Here is a 21,333-nt window from a genome sequence, read left to right as displayed (position 1 = left end):
AAAATATGCATGGTTTTCATTGCATACTTTTTAAAGCATGCTTTAAATCAGTTACAGTTATATGTCCTTTAGTTTAGTTTTCTACAGCACAGCATATGTAGAGTTTGAAATTGTTACAGATTATTTAAAAATATTCTCAAACTCACCATTGATTTTCAAGCCTACTTATGGATCTATTGAATTTAAATATTTACTTCTACTCGCAGTTCTGAGCATGCTGCTGAACTTGATGCAGTGAGATTGAAAAACTGACTTATAGAGGCCATGACTGTGAGTTTGTAGTAGAACAAACTCACAGATAAAAACTAATTAACTAAGGATCTGGATCACCAGAGACCCGACTTCCCACACTATTGAGATTTACATTGACAAACCCTCTTGTGTATACCTCTTCAAATCTTCTGTTTTGTTCTTTTCAGAGCTGTAACTTTCTTCTAGTGAAACCATTGATTGATAAATTTGAATTTGTTCTTGGAGTCACCATGAATCTGAAATAATACAGGTTTCCAGAAGGTTTGGGGTTAGAATAGACTGATGTTTAGAATTGTTCATAATTCTACCTACCAAACCCCATAGCATGATGATAAAATTATTGAGAACATCCTCTACAAGAAATGCTGGAACAATTTCTGTGTTTGAGGCAGTTGTCATTTGTTTATACTTTTTATATTTTTCCTGTTTATATTTTAATCGGATCCTTCTGCTTGTGTGATGTCGGTATTTTATTATTTAAATATGTGTTTATCACTTGTTCATCATTTGTATGTAATGTAACGACTTACATACTGCTATCATAACGAGCATCAAGAAACTCACATTAGCAAACATTGACAATTGTGTTTGATGAATTTAAATGACCAGCAATAAATTCTGGCCTTTTTACCTTCAAAATAGATACCTCGTTTATATCATTCAATGAACACGTCAAATATTACTGATGCTTTTTGTTTACAGTTTGTTTAGAAAACTTAAAATATGTTGAGTTTGGGCTGTAAATTTTTTTTTCTAAAATAAAATAGTCCCTCAAAGATACATAAGACATGAGAAGCTTAATTAAGCTGTTTTGTTTTTCTGGTGAAGTTTTCATATCGTACTTCCTTCTAGTAAATATGAACTCAATTTCCCACAACTATTTGGGTGGGTCACGCACGTAGCGTCTTGACGCAAGCTGAGTCTGGTTGAAGCAATCCGGCTAGAGGCCATATTGGAATCTATGCAGTCGGCTTGCACTTTGTTGGGACTCGGTTTCTGTCGTTTTGGGACTCTCCGAATCGCTTTCCCGACTTTATAACCGTGTAATTTTTCCAGACATTCCGCTCGAGTCGCTGCCAAGTCCGGACGGCAACTTGTCTTGCCTCTTCTGTTGAAGAAAATGAGTCCAACCGATGCTAAACGGGGGGCTAAACGCAGGAAGAACAAGCGGGGCGGTGGCAGTAGCTGCAGTGCTGTCTGCAACAGCAGCAGTGGCAAGGCCGGGGCTCCACCGGCCCTGGGCTGTGCGGGAACAGCAACACCTGCCTCAGTCGTCAGCTTCCTCACATCTGGGAGTACAGTCAACGGGAATATCGGGTCCAGCGCGGGCATGAACGGAGAGGTAAGAATGTATCTACATAAATGTCAAAACGGCAGTGAGTAGCTAACAGTGTTATCAACGACACATCTGATTTGGGCCCAGAACCAATCCTTAGGAAGGCTGCCAGCTAAGTAACAAATCCAGAGAAGATAGTAATTAATTGGTTTAATTACATGTTAATATGCTCGTCATGTTTGGGCAAACAGTAATAATATCTAAACCTTCTTGTCTAACATCTTCACATGTTTTATTTTCTTATGACATATACCCGTAAACATTATGCTAACTTTGTTGGCCGAAAACTGACTTCTTACCCTGGCTAAAGTTATGAGATCCTGGCTGCATCGACAACAACCTGGACGTAAGAATACCTTCATTTGAGCCAATACAGTCCGCGTTGGTAGAGATTAGCTAAGATTATTAGGGAGTATCATTAGGTTCAACGCAGGTGGCTTACTTTGTGCTGGGTTTCGGCTATCCATGAATGCTAGGTAATGCTAACATCATTAACAACTCAGGTTCCCTTCGGCTTTCGATTTGTTTTACAGCTTTATGTTATGTATAAAAGCCTGTCTTTAACTCGGCTCGGTCCCTTAGGAAACAGAATAACTACTTATTCAACCCTAGATTTCTAAATAAGCATTTGTATGTCGTGTACAGCAGGTAAACAATAAGAAACCTTATGTGACTTACTGTTTTCTAAGAGCTGTGCAAGAGACCAATTTTACAAAAAAGTTACTTTGTTAGCATTAGTAGTTCTACAAGTCATAAATGTAACCAAAGCTTTGTTTATTTAATCAATTTAGTCTTTGTTTGAAAGGGAAGTCACTCAAGATTAATGTCTTTTTTTAAGAATGTCTCACCAAGATGTCACAACATTACAGACTGGATGGACATTAACATTAAATGGACAAACAAAATAAAACAAGTCTGAATCAACATCATGGATGTGCAAACTCCACCCTTTACAATGGCAGCTGTAGTTACAGAAAACTTAAAAAGAGCTGACAACTCTTCCACACAGGTAGAGGCTATGACCAATATGTTTTAATATTTTAAGAATATTAAAATATTCTTAAAATATATCCCCAGTATGTTTTAATATTTTGAGAATATTAAAACATACTGGGGATATAAGAACATGGGTTCGATGGTTATGCAGAACAAATTTATTACATTTGTCAGTATTGTCCTGGTTTTATTTAACCGTGTTGATAATATGTTCAAAATATTACTGGATGCTGAAATGATTCCTCTTAGAAAGAAGCCAGTACCATGCAAGATATTCTGCATTTTCAATGTTTAGTATTATTCTTGTTGTTGATTATTGTTATTGCTAGCAGAAATATTATTTACATGATGAGAAAGTCAATTTGTGACAGTGATTTGATAAATAATATTTCTGCTAGCAAAAATACACATTAATGAATTTTATTGATTATACCATTTCCTATTTTTAAAAACAACATTTTTTCCAGACTTCAAAATTAAGACTGGCCATTCCGCAAATAAAAGTGCTGACCAGGCTTTGTAATTTATGCAAAAGCTCAATATGCAAATGAAAGAAAAGCTTTTATTCAGCCTTATTGGATGATACTCCATTGATAAGGTCTGCCCAGAGGTGTAAATACCAAAATTATGTAAGAAATGGGGATGATTTGTGGGAGGAAAAAATATTGTTGCGGTTTTATCATCTTGTGGAACCAATATGAACCCTTACATTGATGAGCTGAAAAACAGCTTGAAGCTCATAAGCAGCCTGGGTTGGAGTAGAGCCATCTAAAAGCATGATGTGTTCAGCTTAAAGAAGCACTTTAGTCTCCACATTCGTCAAGTGTTATTAAAAAAAAAAAAAACAGAAAATAAAAATGAGCATTTCTCTCTGTGTTTTTTATCATACTGTTGCATTTTTGATGATGATATCCAAATGTAACAGTGTTTTGTTCTGTAATTATGAGTTAAAATTTTATTTTTTGATGCAAATGTCAGCGAATGGGACTTGATTTATATTGATGAGTTAATCTGGTGATTTGGTAGATGATTATTAATCAGCTACAAGGAGTATATGTAAAAAAGCCTAAACTATACAGCTGGATGTTCTCTGTTTCAGTTTGTAAATATATCTATATTTTTATAGTCATTTGGGTAATATTTTGTAGAGGAGTCTGAAATCTCATAATAATTTTAGTGTACAATAGTTACAGTGTTGCAATTCAATTGCAACAATATATAGCCTAACGTGGCTGAACAACAACAGATCTAAAGTCAAACAATCAATGCCAACAACCACATCAATGAGATCTTCTCTACTTGTACACAATTTCCTGTATGTTATTAGAAAGTGCTATGTTATAAGTGATGTCTGCTTGTTTAACTTTAGGTCAAAGTGAACAGCAGCGTTACTCCTCAGTTTGCAGAAGGACCGGTGAATGCAGAGTTCTCCGGAGTTCTTCAGGTAAAATTGCATCACTTAATATTAAGTAAATATAATGCTGTTACTAATCAAATGATGTGAAGCAACTTGAAGTGATCACTGTGATTAACTGCATATTTGTTTACTCAAGTGCTGGGTTACTCCTCTCTGTGTGCTGCACACCTGCTGTTAATAAGGATTAGAAGAAATCTGCTGGACCAATGTTGTTATGAAAATAATTCGCAGTATAAAGAAAGAGGGGTGGTATTATGCAAAGCCAACTTTTTTTTAGTTCTATGTTGTGTTGCATCATTCCTTCATTGAAAACATATCTGCGATATTGTTGTGACTCATTAATCTGTTTTTGAGAAATCATTGAGTCTCCTGTTGGAGCCATTCAGAGGTTCCTAATCACTTGTTCATACAAACTTCTGCCTATTTACCCAAATCTCTGCCTAGGAACTACAGTACAGTTGAGCTCCCTCCCCACATAGCCTGTTCATAAGATGTTGACCACATATTCGTTTATTCAAAATTAATCTGTACTTTCTTTGGTCTCTTCTTCTTGACATGTGGGCCCCCTTCAGACGCCGTTCACATTCGGCCTTAACCAGCGGGCGCCGTATACGGCTGGAGATCGTTGCCTCCTGTGCCGATGTGAGCGTAAAGACAGCGTTGTGTCTTCAGAGGCCGGCATCTCTGGTCAGAACGGCATGGCGCAGCCAGCCAACGCCCCCAGTGCCCTCCAGCTGCCGCTGTGGGTTTGCTCCGACTGCAGACGCACAGTGGAGAAGGAAGACAGACGTTCGACTCTAGAGCATTCGTTAGGGGTGAGTACACTTTAAGGACAGCTGAATTATTAAGTCTTCAAAAGTAATCCATATGGTTATATCAGTGTTTCTCTTCCTTATATTCCTTCAAATCATCAAGTAATTTTTTATGTCAAAGACTTGAGTTAATACAGTCTTATTTTTAAAATGATTTTATTTATTAAAGTAAACAAAACCAAACCAGCCCTATTTGAAAGTTATTAGTATCCATGGTTGGTTGAAAAGCAACATAGCATGCCTCAGTCTAAAGAAATTAAAGAATAGATGAAAAATAAATTTGCCTCTCTCTGTCTGACTGAATTCATGATTAGTCCTGGAGATTACAAGCTACAAAATTAGGAGAAATGTGTAAGGAGAATTTACTCCTGCATGCTGGTTTGTGTTCAGCTTCACTTGCACAGCTGTTGTTAAACATTCTTAAGTCTGGTTCTCAGGCAGAATAGGAAAAATGATGCAGCTGTCTTCTTTCACAGCTGCTGTAAAAAAAAAAATCTAGAATGATCAACAGCAATGATGATCAACACTGAATCGGCCCCTTTAATCACGGTTAGAGGAAAACAAATTAATATGCATTTAGCTTCTCTTAAAAAATGGGTTTAAATGCAATTTTTCCAAAGAAAGTCACAAAAAATTTCCATGTTACAGCTTCTTGTGATGTGAGCTTATGTCCGACAGAGTCAGGACTTTCTGCTGCACATGCCTGTGAGTAATGGAACCCTGGCTCAGACTGCAACCACAGCAGACAGGTTCAGTACTGCTGCGCCTACACTACCCATGCTCCCTGCGCCCGACCTCGCTGCTCCAATGCCTCCTGACACCGTGTGCAGCTGTGAAACCTGCAACGAGAGACGGTACGTTCACACCGAGCTGGCCCAGGCCAACGAGTTCTCCATACAGCGAATCCAGTCATAGGTCTTTACCTGAGCCTGTTCAAATAACAGGGAGATTTCTGCTGAGTCGGAGCGAGAGTCACAGCAGCTGCAGAACCACTGGTCTGAGGTTCGCTACCTGGTGCGCTGCATCTACCGGCAGACGGGAACCCCACTAGCAGACGATCAGGACCAGCCCCTGGAGAGGGATAAGGAAGGCATGAAGGAGCTGGTGGACAGGTAGCAAAAGAGCAGTGTCTGTGTTTGTCCACTAGAGGTCTCTCTCGAGTTGTAAAAGCCTTTGTTGAACAGTGGAAGCTTCTCAATGTATTACAGGGTTATAGACTGTCTAATGATTCCATTCAATTCTGTTTTCTAGTCATGATTTGATTTTCAGTCAGAAAACCATTTTTAATTCAGAAACCAATTTTTCTACCAAACGGTCGAAAGTCTGTTTAAATGATGTGACTGATAAGAAAAAAAGTCAGTATAAACAAATACATTTATTTAAAACAACTGCATTAAGGTTCTGTACCGTACTGTATCAAACTCCATCACTTTATATTTAAACAGCAGAAGGTTTGTCCAGAAAATTCTGTCGCTGAAGTTGCCAATGTTGAGTTAGCGTAGCTGCCTGGTTTTTCTTAATTAAAAAAAAAAAGAATCAAAGAATTATTCAAAATATAACTTTCAAAAAAATTAAGCAGATTAAACACTTTAATGTTCTGCTGCAGGCTTTGTGTGAAAGATCCATATCAGCTCTACCAAAGGTTGGAGCAGCAGGCCCGAGAATACGTCTTAGAAATGAAGGTGCGCCTTCTGAAACACCTCTCTGGAGGCTCCAAGCCTGCAGGGCCTCCAGGGGGCGCGGTAGCTGCAGCTCAGGGTCCTCCTCAGGCCCACCAGTTCGTCTCTCTGCTGCTGGAGGAGTACAACGCCCTGTGTCAGGCTGCACGCACCATCAGCAGCTTCCTTCTCACTCTGGTTAGTTTTCCTCCGGCTGCTCACTGTGCTGGCTGCTGACGGCTCCTCTCCCTCCTCACACTTCGTTCCTCTCTTTTTGGTTCCAGGAGAATGAACACTTGCAGAAGTTTCAGGTGACGTGGGAGCTGCACAACAAGCACCTTTTTGAGAACCTGGTTTTCTCTGAACCGATCCTGCAAAACAGTTTACCAGCACTTATTGCACAGCTGAAGTGAGATATTGTTTCTGTCTGAAAATACACACAGTGACTCTGACTATAATGAGAATGATCAGTTTCTTTTCAAATGTGCAACGTCTTTGATATATTACTAAATGCCGTTTTAAGTCAAACTTTTTTTTCCAGACATGGTACAGCCTCTCATGACTCGTATAATGAAGACATGTATCGGACGCTGTTGGAAAGATATCAGGAGCTGCAGCAGGAGTTGGCTTCTGTGGCTGCTGAGTGGCAGGAGTGTGAGAAGAGGATTGATGATTATGTCGATGAGCAGGTAGTCACCCAACAGATCAATCACAAGATTGGCTTCAACGATTGTGGCTAAGGGAGATTCTTAGATTCTGATTCTGAGGTTTGTGTCATTTGTTTGTAGTTACTTTTTAAGGTGGAAGGCCAGAGTCTGACCAACCAAAAAACAGAACCACACAAGTCCTTGATTAGCAAAAATGTAAGTTTAAAATTCACCGACAAGATTTTTTTGTCCATCTTTATTAATCCTAAACTCTTGTTGATTTTATTTCTGATTCTATCAAGACTTTAAAAGCAAAGCAGCGAATGCTAAAGGAGGATTGGGAGTTCTTCAAGCAGAGGAGGTTCATTGAAGAACAAGTAGGTTATTCATGTTTTAGCCTGTCATGTTGGAGGTAAACCTACATTTTAGTGCAATTTTGAAAATAATTTTTGTCATTTTAGCAACCCAACAGTAAAAAGCCCTCCACTGGAGAAAACAACTTCACAGACACTATGAGGATGCTCTCATCTCGTCTTAGTATTCCAGATTGTCCAAATTGTAACTATAGAAGACGGTAGGTTTCCATCATCGACAATCTCTTGTACAATATAGGTCAAAATACCTGAATCCATCTTCATTTTAATAGAAACATAGATTCCATTTTTAGCCAAAAGCAACACCGCTGCTTCTCCAACAGGTGCACATGTGATGACTGCAGCCTCTCCCACATCCTAACATGTGGAATCATGGACTCATCCATCGCCGAGGACCTCCACATCAAGCTGCCCCTACAGGGGGAGCCACATCGGGACTACCTGTCCGAGGTGCACCCCCCCAGTCTCTCCTCGGGCAGTTCGGCCTCTGACTCAAACTCCAGCTCACCCATCACAGTTCAGCAGCATCCAAGGCTCATCTTACCTGAAGGGGATGTCAGCACCTTGTAAGCAAGCCAGTTACACTTCTTATAACATTGTTGCCACACAGCTGTCAAAAGTATGGAATTTACAATTTTTTTCAGACTATAAGCCACTACTTTTTCCCCACATTTTGAACCATGCAGCTTATAGCTAAGTGCGGCTTTTCTGTGGATTTTTCTTCAAGCGCCATGGGGCTCTTTAGCAGAAAGTGAATCCTTGGAAGTCAAACTTGGAAATCAAAGAAGAAAGAGCCGATTTTCATTTAGAACAAGCACATGCTAGCAGCAGCCACCACTGAGAAATTTCTTCAAACTTGTACCCTATCATCATGGAAACTACACAAAGAAAAAGATGCTGCTTTTAAACTTAAAAGCAGCAAGGATATCGATCCGTCATTACTGGAGGGAAATGAAGCCCATGCACATAAGCTCGGCGTGAACAAATTCGTCATTGGAGATGCTGGGCTGCATCCTTAATAGCAGATTTATTAAGGATGCAGCCCTCTGCCGCGTCCTTGTGAAAATCCAAGAGCGACAGAGATACCAGCAATGTATAGCGGAGTTGCTTATATATGTACGTTTACAATTAAAAAAAAAACATTGTAGATGTAGCTTAAATTAAGGTGTGCTCTATAGTCTGAAAAATATGGTATTTTTTTAAAGCAGAATAAGTGTTGAAAGTACACAATAGAATTTTTCCCAATTTGATAATTAGTGCAAGGAATTCTAATATTGATCTAGATTTTTTAAAACCTGGGACCTTTTATCAGTGTGTGTGTGTAAGTGGTTGTCAACCTGAGATCTGACTTCTGAACAAATGTTGTAAGGAGAATGAGTTAAAATGTCCAGAATGTTATAAAAACTTGCAAAAGTATGTGATTTTAAAAACAAGATCTTAGATTTAATTTTTTTCTTTGTTTCTCGTACCAAATCTGATTTCTGATTTGAATAGAAATATTTCCTCTATCTAGTCTGAAAAAAGAAATCGCAAAGGGCAGAGCATATTTTTATAGACTTTTTTTATTCCTTCCATCCCTTCTGGGTATTGACAAAAAGTCAAAGTTCAACTAAATACAAAGCAGTGAAACACTTTGGTGGGCCCAGGCAGGGCTGACGTCACTAGAAGCTATGGAAACTCAAATTGTGAATTGGTGGAAAAAAAAAAAAAAAATCCAGATTGTAGCAACAGTGCTACAGTTGGTAGCACTGTTGCTAGAAGGTCCTGGATTTGATTCCCGGCACGGAGTTTGCATGTTCTCCATGGGCATGTGTGGGTTCTCTCTGTGTACTCCAGCTTCCTCCCACAGTCCAAAAAAACACAGACAGGTTAATTGGTTTTTCTAAATTCTCCCCAGATGTGAGGGCGTGTGTGTGTGCGTGTGTGTGTGCGTGTGTGTGCATGATTGTTTGTCTTGTCTGTCTCTCTGTTGCTCTGCGACAGACTGGCGACCTGTCCAGGATGTTCCCTCTGGCACCAGCACCCCTCTCAACCCTACTAGGGACAAGAATGTTAATGGAAATAGAAATTATTGCATAACTGCAATTCTGATCAAATAGTTCATGCTTTGTGTGGTTTATAAAGTGTTGCCCTATTAGGGAGTATTCAGTATTATTTATGCATTTACAACAATTAAACCTCAGTCTGACTTCTCTTCTCTCTCTGTAGTATTAGTGATGATGATGAAGTGCCTCCAGTGTCCAATAAGTTCAGGAACATCTACCCCATGAACAGTTATGAGGACAGCAGCGTGGTGTCAGCCGCTGTCAACGGACTTCACCGTAACATCAACGGGGATGGTGTCAACCCAGCACTGAAGCCAGGGGTGAGTTTTCTGCTCAGCAAAACTACCTGAGATCAGTGGTGAACTTCCACTCTTTGTTTCTGGATGATGAGAAGCTACTCTCATTTGATAATGGCTTACTGGTAGGTAGGGAACTCCGCTGCTTTCCTGTCAACTACTTTTCCTAATTTGGTTTGTTGTACAATTTCCTCAGTCTCCTCAGATTACCAGCAGCAGCAGCTCATCAGAGGGTGATGAGGAGGAAGCCAATATTCAGGCTGGTGGGGAGCCCCCAGGGAAGCAGGAAGTACTTTCCCTGGGAAAAACGTCCAGTCCTCCACCCTCGTACAACCATCAACAGGTATCACTTTAGGAGCTTTGTTTTGTATGGCCTTGTTGTAATCAAGGTCATTATGTGTGTCATTTGCAGAAAACACTTTTTAAGAGGATTATTTGTCGAACAAACATTAGTTTAGCAAAATCCCAGAAAAATATCTGATACATTTTGATTATGTAACAAAACAAGGAAAAAACTTTGCAGTTGTAAATGTTACTTGTGAATATTGAATGTCATGTTTAGGTAGAACAGGTCCAGCATGCCTGTGAGTGCCACGTGTGCAACCAGGACCCAAACGCCACGGCCCCGGGCCCCGCCGCCTGTCTGCCCCCCAGCCGGATCCACACTGTGTCTCCTCCCACTGTCGGACACCAGTTCTTTCCAGACAGCAAGGCGCCCCCTGCACACCCTGCCCTCCACTTGTACCCGCACATCCACGGCCATCTGCCTTTGCAGAACTTTTCCCGGCCCCTCCTCCACCCGACACTCTACCCACCCAGCCCACCTCTCACACACAACAAGGTGAGAAGATGTTGCTCTTTTAGCTTATGTTTCCTTCTTGATTACGTTTGGTTAATTTTGGCTTTGAGCAACTTGAAGGGGAATTTAATTTGTTTCCTCATCTCTGGGGATTTCTTTAAAGTTCCAGGAACAACATTGAGCTTCATTATGTTTCGGTTTCACTTTTTGTCAGTGTAGCTTCGTCCTCTGCCACAAGGGGACAGCCTGAATCTGATCTAAGCCCAAAGCATGTGAGAGCCACGCTAGTCAAGACATGCTTTACCAAAGATGAAGATATCTGAACTGTAGTATTTCAATGTGATACAGAAAAACAGCCGAACTGATCTAAAATATATATATAAATATATGTGTGTGTTTAAACAGACATAAATGTACTGAATTAAAAATATATTTGATAACTCTGCACCAGTACAGCTCATTTAACACCAACAGCTTCAGAAACTTGGTCCAACATGAAAAGATAACTTTAATTTAAGATAGTACTATTTGGAGTACAACACCCAATGTAAAATAAATAGTAAAGAAACTGAAACTAACACAAACAGTAGGTTGACTACTTTCAAATGTGTGAAAAAATAAACTAGAGGGAAACATGTAAAAATAAACATTATTTGAAATGGTTCAGAAAATGCAGTTAGGAGTTCTGCATATAATTTATAAGAAAGCATAGTTTAAGACTGAATAGATCTGCCCTTATGGACGTGGCACCATTAACTGATCTGGAATGTTTGGCAACATCTGGACCGATACAGATATTGATACCGAATCTATCCAAATCTGATGTTTAAGGTTCCTGCTAATGAACAATTTTCTTTCTTCAGCCTCTGCCCCCAAACCCAACACCCAACCATTCAGCAGCCAAGCAGCCAGCATTCAGCACATCCTTACCAGATCACGTATACCAGAACTGCTTCGGTGGGACGGGCGGAGCGGGCGATTGGAATACCTCACTACAGTGCCTCTCTCTTAAGTTTGAAAATTTGTGGGATGCTGCTGTGATGAAGAGCTGGAATCCATCTGTGCTGCTGCCCGAATGTCTGCCAGGTGAGCTGCCCAGCCGTAGCGCTTCTTGCAAGCTTATCTATCGACATGTCATCACCTCTGACTGTGGTGGTCCACAGGTGAAATGCTGGGACCTCCGCTCCCCGATGTGCCCCTGCCGCCAACATCCATTGGCCTCCAGGGGGAGCATCCCCCGCTGCCCACACCCCTGCCCACGTCTTCGTCGTCGTCGCTGTCCTCGTCGTTGTCATCTTCGTCGTCGTCGTCGTGCTCCTCTTCAGAAGCCAAAGAGCCGAAGAAGACTGGGGCCAAGAAGAAGTGTCTCTACAACTTCCAGGATGCCTTTATGGAGACCAATCGGGTGGTGATGGCCACGTCCGCCGCCACGTCCTCTGTGTCCTGCACTGCCACCACTGTCCAGTCAAGTAATAACCCACCCATCCATCTAGCATCTAAAAGACCCAACACTATAGGTAATGTAGGAAGGAAGAGTACAGGTTAGGTTTGTACTGTTATGAATCTTTTTATTCTGGATAATGGATGAACTATAAACCCATAGCAACAGCAAATGTCATTCAGGTGTGGAATCCATTTTAAACCCAGTCAGTGAAGCCGTAACAGATACCAACAATCTTGGAATGTGGTTTGACAATAAACAAATAGCAATATGTAATGTGATTGTTACACCACATATTCAATAGCAATAATATCAATTGTTTTTAGTTTAACAATTGATATTAATCATTATCAATTGTTAATAAGTCTGATAGAATATTCACAGAACTCTAATCCAGAACCACATAGCATTTTGGGAGATGTAGGCAGAAGAAAGTCTTTAGCCTCTTAACCTCTCACAGCAAGCTAAGCTCGGCTGGTGGCATAAACTAACTCACTTACTCTGTGGTTACCTAGCAACAACTTGTTGTGTAACTTGCACAGCAGCAGATTCAGGTTTCACCACTGAACTTGTATATAACTTCTTCAAAGTCAACAGCAGCATGGAGTGAGGATGATTTCCCCCAGATTTCAAGCAGGCATATTTTAGAGGTGGTAGGTTAGCCCCTGTCTCCCAGCTCAGTACCATATCAGTTCATCCTGCTACAGTTCAACCCGTACTGTACCACGTCTGTCTGGTGCAGTGGTGGGCAGACGTCGCACACCACCCAGAATGCACCATGGTCTCTCTCTTCAGCAGCATTCCTTCAGTTGATTCAGGCCAAAGCTCTGCCTGGGGCTGCTGCTAAAATGTTCACGTCCTTCGACTCCTTAGATTTGCCTTCTTATGATCTAAAAAAAAACACAGCAGTCAAGGTGGAGAGAACCTTGATTGCCACATAGACCTTTCACAATAAGCAACAAATTAATTAATCGCGTGAAAAATTAAAACGAGCTTGATAAATTCTAGTAGAAGAACAATAGTCATATATGATCCCTTTCAATGTCGCTGAAAAGTTGCCTGTTTTTCTTGTCTAAGCTGAACAATTAATATTTTTTCAAATCCAAGTTTAGTTACAGAGACTTAATCCATTTTAATTATTGTTTTTTATTTTGGACATTTCATATGTTTTTTTTGTTCCGGTGTTAAACATTCTTTAGAACTTTGATTATATTTTTTTAATCTTTGAGTGTGTACACTTGCATTAATATGCCACTATTATTATTATTATGTCGGTTGAAAATGGTCTCAAAATGGTCTCAAAATGAGAATGTTATTGTTTATTGTAATAATTTCTGGGATGATTTATTATCCAGTAACCTCCTGTGACAGCTTTGAAGCACCACTTTTCCCTCCTTAAAGCTGCAGTATGTAAAGAATATGTTTTTTTACATATTTGTTAAAACTATCACCATTTCGTGACCGTTTGTTATGAGACAGACGATCTGTGAAAAGATCAATCTCCTCTACCTTCTCCCTCTGAGTGGCACCACGAGATGTTGATTGGCAGTGCTAAGACACTGCTCTTGGCTCTGATTGGTTGTTTCTAGTCAGCACTCCATAGTTGGCAATGGAGTTTTTGATTTTTAGCAGTTTTTTTTAGTTTAATTTAACTCTACACTGCACAGTGGTATTTATTGCAGTATAAACGATCACAGTTCACAAAGTGTTGGTTTTAAGACTGAAGTTAGTGCTGCTGTGTTTTCTTACTGTCAGAATGTATTTTATATATAAAAAAAACCTTCTAGTATTTCTGAGACTTTTTTTGTTTGTTTTTTTCTAGACGACGTATTTCACAGTTTAGGTAAAGACGATCACAGACAGCCCATGTCAGTAGCTCCTAGAAACAACTCCATGGGACTGAGTTCTCTCCCTTCACTCTCTGGCCCCACCTTGCCTCCAGCACCAGCCTCACACCTTCCTGCCATGACCCCACAGTCCTTTCCAAAGATGGCCGCTCCGGCTCCAGACTTTGTGGATTCCCATCAGGGCCTTTGCCTCCCACCTGCTGAACCTCCAGCGCCCTCTATGGACGGCCTGGTTAGTGCCCCAACTAGTGTCTGCAGGTGAGGAGAGGAGTCTTAGTTCCTCTTAGTCATTCTTAGTCAATGGTCCTGCTAAGCAGGACCATTGACACTTTGAATGTAAAGCAGATGCTTAAAGAAACCCAATGTGTTCAGTGACCCTGACTGTGAAGGCCATCGGTGTGAAGGCAGCGGATCGTACGAACACCAGCCATACGATGGAGAGGAGAGTCCAGATGAGGACAGCTGCTCCGAGCACAGCTCCTCCACCTCCACCTCCACCAACCAGAAGGAAGGGAAGTACTGTGACTGCTGCTACTGCGAGTTCTTTGGGCACGGCGGGGTAAGGCTCCATAGAGGAACAGTTGAAATGGACTATTTAAACAAGTACTATTAAATATACAATAAAAAAAAAATTATTGTGTTAAAGAATGTCAGTTAATATGTTAATAAACACCATTTACTGCAACTGCTGACATGAATTTTCTTGAAAAATGTTACGTGTCTTGATTACTTTTCTAAACTGATTTTTTTTTTTTTCATCAGCCTCCAGCTGCTCCAACCAGCCGGAATTATGCAGAGATGAGAGAGAAGCTGCGCTTGCGTCTCACAAAGCGCAAGGAGGAACAGCCGAAGCGTGAGGAGCAGCAGCCGGTAATAGAAAGAGACGGAGGGGTGGAGGATCACAGGCGGGTGGAAGACCTCCTCCAGTTCATTAACAGTGCAGACAACAAACCCGCATCCAGTACCAAGGCAGCCAAACGAGCCAGACATAAACAAAAAAAGGTAACCTGCCTCAGTTTAGATATTTATAAGCTTCGTCTTTCTGAAGATAAGTTTACTTTTGTTGTGAGTGAGTGGACATTGGGCTGAACTGAGCCGTTTTAAGACGTAGTTTTGCTTCAATTGAAAGCAGAAGTCAGCAACCTTTAAAACCCTAAGAGCCATTTTTGCTTTGAGTCCAGCTGAACAGATATTTAGAGCCACAAAAGATACATGAGCAGAAAAAAATCTATTGAATCATAATTCCCAGTACTGAATTCTGAATGGACTCATAATCCTCAAAAATCAATTATAATCTGCTTATCTTATAGTTGTATTTTGAAATTTTCTCTTGTCTCTTTTTTTTATTAAGAAAAAAGCCATACAACGTCTATGCTGACCCTACGCTGGTATTTTGAGTTACAGAATTTTTTACATAAAATTCAAACAAAAACCTCTTTGTTTTAATCTAAGCTGGTGGAATTTGATGCACTAAGGAACTTATAGAATACCTTTAAATAAATCTTCTATTTGTTTGCACTGTCTTTTTCTCCTGTCGGTCACAAAATTAAAATTGAATCTCAAGACCGTTTGAATAGAAAAATTTAGTTTCTGAATTGAAAATCATTCCTGAATCAAATTGCGACCCTAAAAATATGAATTGAATCGAATGACTAGGCACTGACAGATTCATATTTCTACAAGTCAGCTGACTCTTGTAGCATTTAGTTTGTATTGTATTTTTGTTTTGAAATTTTAAAATAATAACAATAAAAAAATCTAAATATTCAACAAAAGGAAACAAATGATGTTCAAATTTTGTTGAAAATGATGCTAAAAAATGTGACAATTTGTAACCCTAAGGCAAAAAGGAATTTACAAAAATATTACTAAAACTACTGTGAAAAATGTCTGTGAAGCATTCTATGATGTCTACATATTAAAAAAATGCTTACAGTCATTAAGAGCCAGGATGCAGACTTTTGATCTGGGTCTTGAGCTTGTTGTCCAAAGTCTGTTGTTCTAAGTCTTTTGCTATCTCAAGCACCATGAATTAGACTCTGTTCATATCATCACGTTTACTCTAATTAATCAAGTGTTTCAGAAGGAAATTGCTTGGACTGGATTCATTTACTATTCATTTCTACTATTTATTATAGTAAAGGGAGCTAAATGCAATGTAGATCAGCCTTTCAAATCTGTATGTGGAAGTGCAGTTCATCACAGATGTCTTTCTGTGTGTCAGATGGAGGAGAAAGCTCGTCTGGAGGCAGAAGCGCGTGGAAGAGAGGAGCAGCAGCTGCTTGAGGAGCAGCGGCGGCGTCAGGAAGAGGAAGAGGCAGCACTACAAAAGGAACTGTTACGGCTGCAGGAACTGCAGCAGCATCGTGCCGCCAAGAAAAAAAAGAAAGAGAAGGCAAAGGAGAACACCGCTCCCCCTCCAAACAACCCACAGCCCCTCAAACAGACAGCTCAGAATGTCCTAGATAATCTTCAGAACGGAAACTCGCAGCTGCTTCAAAACCTTCTCCGCTTCCCAGAGCAGAAAGAAGCCAGATTAGAACCTGTACTCCATCCCAGCTCCAGATGCACCGTTGAGAAGTCCCACACCCCCGACTCCACCATTAGCCTCTTCAACGGCACAGCTACCACCGTTGGCTGTAAGAGTAAAGCCAAGCAGTCAGGGAAAGTGTTGCCATGCGACTCTGTGTCAACGAGAGTCCCAGACTTGCCCAAGAGCTTGGACAAGATTACAAAGACTAACGGCGCCGCACCCCCCACCACAGCAGATACCAAAGCGACGCGAGTCAGGCCCGCTGAGACCACAGCTGCTACACCCACCATTGAACCACGCAGGGAGGAAAGGAGCAACAGCAGATGTGTTAGTGGAAAAAGGCAGCAACCAGAACAGCCCCTTACCCATATCAAGGACGCCAGGACAAGCCCCCCCATGTCAAACCCCTCCCCGTCTCCCCCACCACCCTCCCACTTCGAGCACCAACAGAACGGCAAACCTCCCACTGCAGAGTCACCGCAGCCCAAAGGCAAGAATAAGAAAAGCAAGAAGAAGAAGGGGGACAAGATGAACACCTCAATAGGTGGGTGTCAGTAAGATTCACTAACCAGAGTAAAACGATGCAGTAGGCCGTAACACCATGCTCCATTCATCAGGCGAGTCAGTACACAGGATTAGGTTCACCAAACGAAAAACCTAAGGTTTTGGGAAACCTTGAGGTTTTTTGGATCCAATCAGAATCTAATCAGCAGAATTCTTGTCTTTGTATTGACAAAAAATTTATTCAAATGTTGCCTCTATTGTGTTTTCACACAAACAAGTTTTACTCTATAGACAATCTCTGTACAGTGTAAAATAATCTAGTACAGGCTTGACCAGTTGAAGTGATTTAGATTGCATACAAATCTTTCCTCACTGACAACCCAACATCAACTTCACTAGACTTTAGGGACATAAAGCAACAACTCATGACCTACTTTAATTCAAAGTAAAACTCTCACATAGACGGGGAGAGTCTTGCTTAAAGCAGTCACCTTGAAAGCTGGACTTATTAGAAAAGCACAATACGGACCCCTTGCAGTGTGTCGTGACACAAGATCCCACCCCAATGTCCCTGCTGGAGGGCAAAAAACTGCTGGCTGATGATGGCTACAATTGGTCTTAGCTGTTAAGTTGTCAATATAACATGCTAAATCTTCAAATACGACTGATATGTAAGAGGAAAAGGAACACAGTGCTTTGCTACTAATTGCCAAAGCTAAGACAAATAGATACCAAGGTCAGAAAAAAGTTTTCAGACAAAATGGTGCAGGAGAGGGAAGTAGTTCAGTTATTTTTTCTTGACCTGGACAGCTTTATCATGTAGATGTGATGTGGAAGTGGTTGTGTTTCTGTTCAGTTAAGAAATAACAAAATGGTCACGCATCTCTGACAGATAGATCATCAGTAGAGAAGGTGTGTAAATTATGTAATCTACCACCGTTGTATTAAATTAGCCAACAGCAGCAGCTAATCTACCATGTCATTCACATAGTAATAATTGCAAAATAAACATTAAGCCTAAAAACATATAACTGTCATGGTCTGACTGTTCTGTTCTTTGTTTGGTAAATGTTTGTTTTTTGGTGTTGAATCCTGAATCATAAAACGGTGTTGTCAGTTGCCATGGCAACAAGTCTGCACATATCTGACAGGGTGAGAAAAGTGTTTTTTCTAGAGTTGTTCCACACAGCAGAGTGGCTATGCACTGCATGTAAAAGAATAGTTTTTTTGCCTTCCAGCATTGTGCACATGCGCATAATTTCCAGTTGTAAACAATAACATACAAAGGGTCCGTATCAGCATTTTTCAAAACGTTTTTTTAAACGTGTGGTTATGTTGAATCTCAATTTCTTCTATTTATAACTAATTCTCAATTTTAATTGATTTTTTGTCTCCCTTTTCTTTCTTATGAAGAAAGGAAAAAAAAACTTAACTTCCCTCATCTGCTGCTTTTACCAAATGTTTCTGCATTAGAGGGATTTCTAAAATGAACTCTGGGTTAGCATCTATTTTCTCACTGGTTGGTGTCTTGGTCTATCTGTGGTAAAGCCACAGTGTGGGTTGTGACTGTGTGACCAGTACACTTATCAACTAAGCTGACTAAAGTAAACATGCAGAAAAATTCTTGAAGTGTTTCAATGTGGCTTCTTAATATATATCTGTGTTTATTCTTTTGTTTCTTTTCCAGATGATGTATTCTTGCCCAAAGACATCGACCTTGATAGCACAGAAATGGATGAGACAGAGAGGGAGGTGGAGTATTTCAAAAGGTATTTTATTTTAATATGACTCTTGACTGTGCACTTGTGACTTTTTTTTACCAGCATTTCCAGTTATAGGTATCATTTATGTACCTCATAGAAGGGATAACTCTGTGATGAGCTTAGGACTGTTTTGAAGCTAAGTAATTGGGTTATAGTTGGAATAAACACATTTTTAAATTAAATTTAAAAACATTAGATTTATTGTCAGATATGTTCCCAGCTCCCATTTTTACATGAAGTCTTACAGAAAAGATTAAAACCGCCTCCAGCAAACACAAAAACTTTTTTGGCAAATTGATGAAGTCATTTCTAATGTTGCCGTTTCCATCAACTTTTTCTAATGTGATACTTTGAAATGCGCTTAAAAATATTGATGAAAGGTTCAATTCCTGGCCTGCTGACATTTGTTGCATTACTCTGTTATCTGTCAAACTATTCTCAAAAAAAGGCCGCGCTACCATCTGTTGATGGTAGTGCTCTAGAATTAGGCGTTAAATATTAAATGAGCGTTTATGCTGCAAGAAAATTTAATACTGACCCCTTTTACTACAAAACATTTTACTAAAATTCTCTTGGTACATTTTTGCATTTTTATTTTCTTAATTTTTTTTTCTTTCTTTCGTTTCAGATTTTGCTTGGACTCTGCCAGACAGACCCGTCAGCGGCTCTCCATCAACTGGTCGAACTTTAGCTTGAAAAAAGCTACATTTGCTGCACACTAAGGGTGTTGTTGACATGTCAGACTACAAACTAGAACCCTTATTGCTATAAGAAAACTTGTCCCAAAAGCCGCCATCCCTGACCTGATAGTGCCCCTCCACCTCCAGTATCTCTCCTGCTGTGCCCAAATCACACCCACGCTGCCTTGCTTTGTTCTTGTTCCTATGTGGTTCCAACACCAATCCATCTGGACTAATTTACCTGCACAGATTAAATGGAAATAACACAAAAAGAATCATGAAATGCTACTTCACATCTGATTAATCTTCCTTGCGTGCTTGTGTGCTTTTAGTCTGAGATGAAGGTTTCTTTTGACTAAAATAGCCATTGGCAAACCTGTAGTCAAAAGATGCTTACTATTTCTGGATGGTTTCCTTCTAAAAAAAAAAGGAGACTATGGAAACTACAAAAAAGAGAAATTACTGAATTAAAGGTGTATTTGACATTTTGTGGCTTACTATCCTATCGTTCCACAGCATCTGATCCGCTCGATTGACAAGGGAATAGGCTTGGTTAGCTGGTTTCCACTTCCCTCTGCCTCCACCGCCTCCATCTGATTTTATAGAAAGGAGGAAGCCGTAATACTTGACAATGTTCTTCCTTTGGTTTTAAATTCTGTTTAAAAAAATGAGTCAAATTAGTTACTTTTTTTCTTTTTTGACCTGTAGTCAGCTTGTGTCAATACTTTCAGAATGAAATCAAAAAAGAACAATACTCACACTATCAACATGTTATAGAGTGTATATTGTATTAACACTGAAGCCAGTCTGGCTACTTTTTAACATATTGTTAAGTAATATTAAATCTTGTCTTTCTTTTTGAAAGATGGAATACAGTAGTATGGCAGGCTTACGTGTCTTGTGTCAAATTTTATTTTCTGCACCCAGTAAAACAAATGTCAAAGAACATGCACATTTTATACTAAGGCATAAAGAGGAAGAGGTTCATTTGTTGAAATCAATCCACAGCTTCCTGTAACCCTGGCAATAATGTGACTCATGGCTGGATGAAACTTTCTTTTCAGCTAATATTTAAGCAACACCTCTAGAGAAAACTACTGAACATAATCATTACACTATGTGGTTGCTACATGTCAAAAACAATGGAACCAATAATTCCAAAACTTCTAAAGCAATGGTTAATTTCAGTTACAAATAACCACTCTTCTAATTTCCTCCTAAAGCTAGCTGTGCTGCACTTCTAGAGTTGGTTTCATTGAAAAATGAGTGACAGACTTGAGTTGATGTGTCTTCTCTTGTTCCCCTTTGTAAAGTCATGTTTCTGTCTGCCTTTGTGTGTAAAAGGAGGACAGACAAAACAAAAGCACGTTTTGATCTAAAATGATTTTTCTTTCTGTCCCTTTGTAAAACAGGATTACAGATAACATTTGCTCTAGTTTCTTCCTAAATAAGGGATTTGCCTCTTAACGTTCTGTTTCAGCCAGCTGTTCAGCAGTACTAGCATTGGATGATCTTAAACAGAAATAAGTGAAAATGACGGTTGAGTTACAGTGCTTTTATGTAACCTTTTATTCAACATGTACAAAACAAAATGGGTTTGCTTGATAATCTTCTAAGATGGAAAAATAGAGTCTTGTGTCAAAAGATTGCACAAAAAAGTAAAGTAACCAGAACTGAAGGTAAGTGAGTTTTGCAAGTTGGAGGAATTTTTGTCTCCAGTTTTCCTGGCTTAACAGCTAATTGTGGCTTTTCCTGAACATACAGGTGTGAGTGTGAACAAGGGGAAGGAAACATAAATGAACCCAGGTTTGTCTCCTAACGTTTTAGCCCGACTAAAGCATCATTATTGTGTTTTCTTTCTTTTCCATCATGAAGAATATTTGGAATTTCCATTGGTTTCAAGCAGTCATTGGAACTAATGAAGTTAGAAATC

General features: G+C 39.9%; 1 protein-coding gene across 5 annotated transcripts; it reads left to right on the top strand.

Annotated features, from left to right (window-relative positions):
* The first annotated feature begins 1,204 nt into the window (after positions 1–1,204).
* fam193a (family with sequence similarity 193 member A) lies at positions 1,205–20,278 on the top strand. 5 transcript variants are annotated; one of them, XM_055056540.1, is made up of 24 exons: positions 1,205–1,594; positions 3,954–4,028; positions 4,574–4,816; positions 5,492–5,667; positions 5,758–5,925; positions 6,420–6,669; positions 6,756–6,880; positions 7,013–7,160; positions 7,260–7,334; positions 7,421–7,495; positions 7,580–7,692; positions 7,816–8,058; positions 9,701–9,857; positions 10,030–10,176; positions 10,396–10,674; positions 11,496–11,718; positions 11,796–12,101; positions 13,896–13,916; positions 14,016–14,178; positions 14,293–14,479; positions 14,683–14,922; positions 16,145–16,997; positions 18,645–18,726; positions 19,349–20,278. In XM_055056540.1, the coding sequence occupies exons 1-24, from the start codon at positions 1,373–1,375 to the stop codon at positions 19,440–19,442; spliced, it is 4,665 nt and encodes a 1,554-aa protein (XP_054912515.1). In that variant the 5' UTR covers positions 1,205–1,372; the 3' UTR covers positions 19,443–20,278. The 5 variants fall into 5 exon arrangements, with proteins under 5 accessions (XP_054912515.1, XP_054912513.1, XP_054912512.1 ...); XM_055056538.1 differs by having other exon boundaries at positions 11,796–12,149; XM_055056537.1 differs by having other exon boundaries at positions 13,896–14,178.
* Positions 20,279–21,333: the final 1,055 nt, after the last annotated feature.

This window comes from Poeciliopsis prolifica, unplaced genomic scaffold, assembly GCF_027474105.1.
Source record: "Poeciliopsis prolifica strain line A6 unplaced genomic scaffold, Auburn_PproV2 SCAFFOLD045, whole genome shotgun sequence".
Classification (NCBI taxonomy): domain Eukaryota; kingdom Metazoa; phylum Chordata; class Actinopteri; order Cyprinodontiformes; family Poeciliidae; genus Poeciliopsis; species Poeciliopsis prolifica.
The sequence above is the reverse complement of the archived record's forward strand: the minus strand, read 5'-3'. Positions and strand labels throughout refer to the sequence as shown.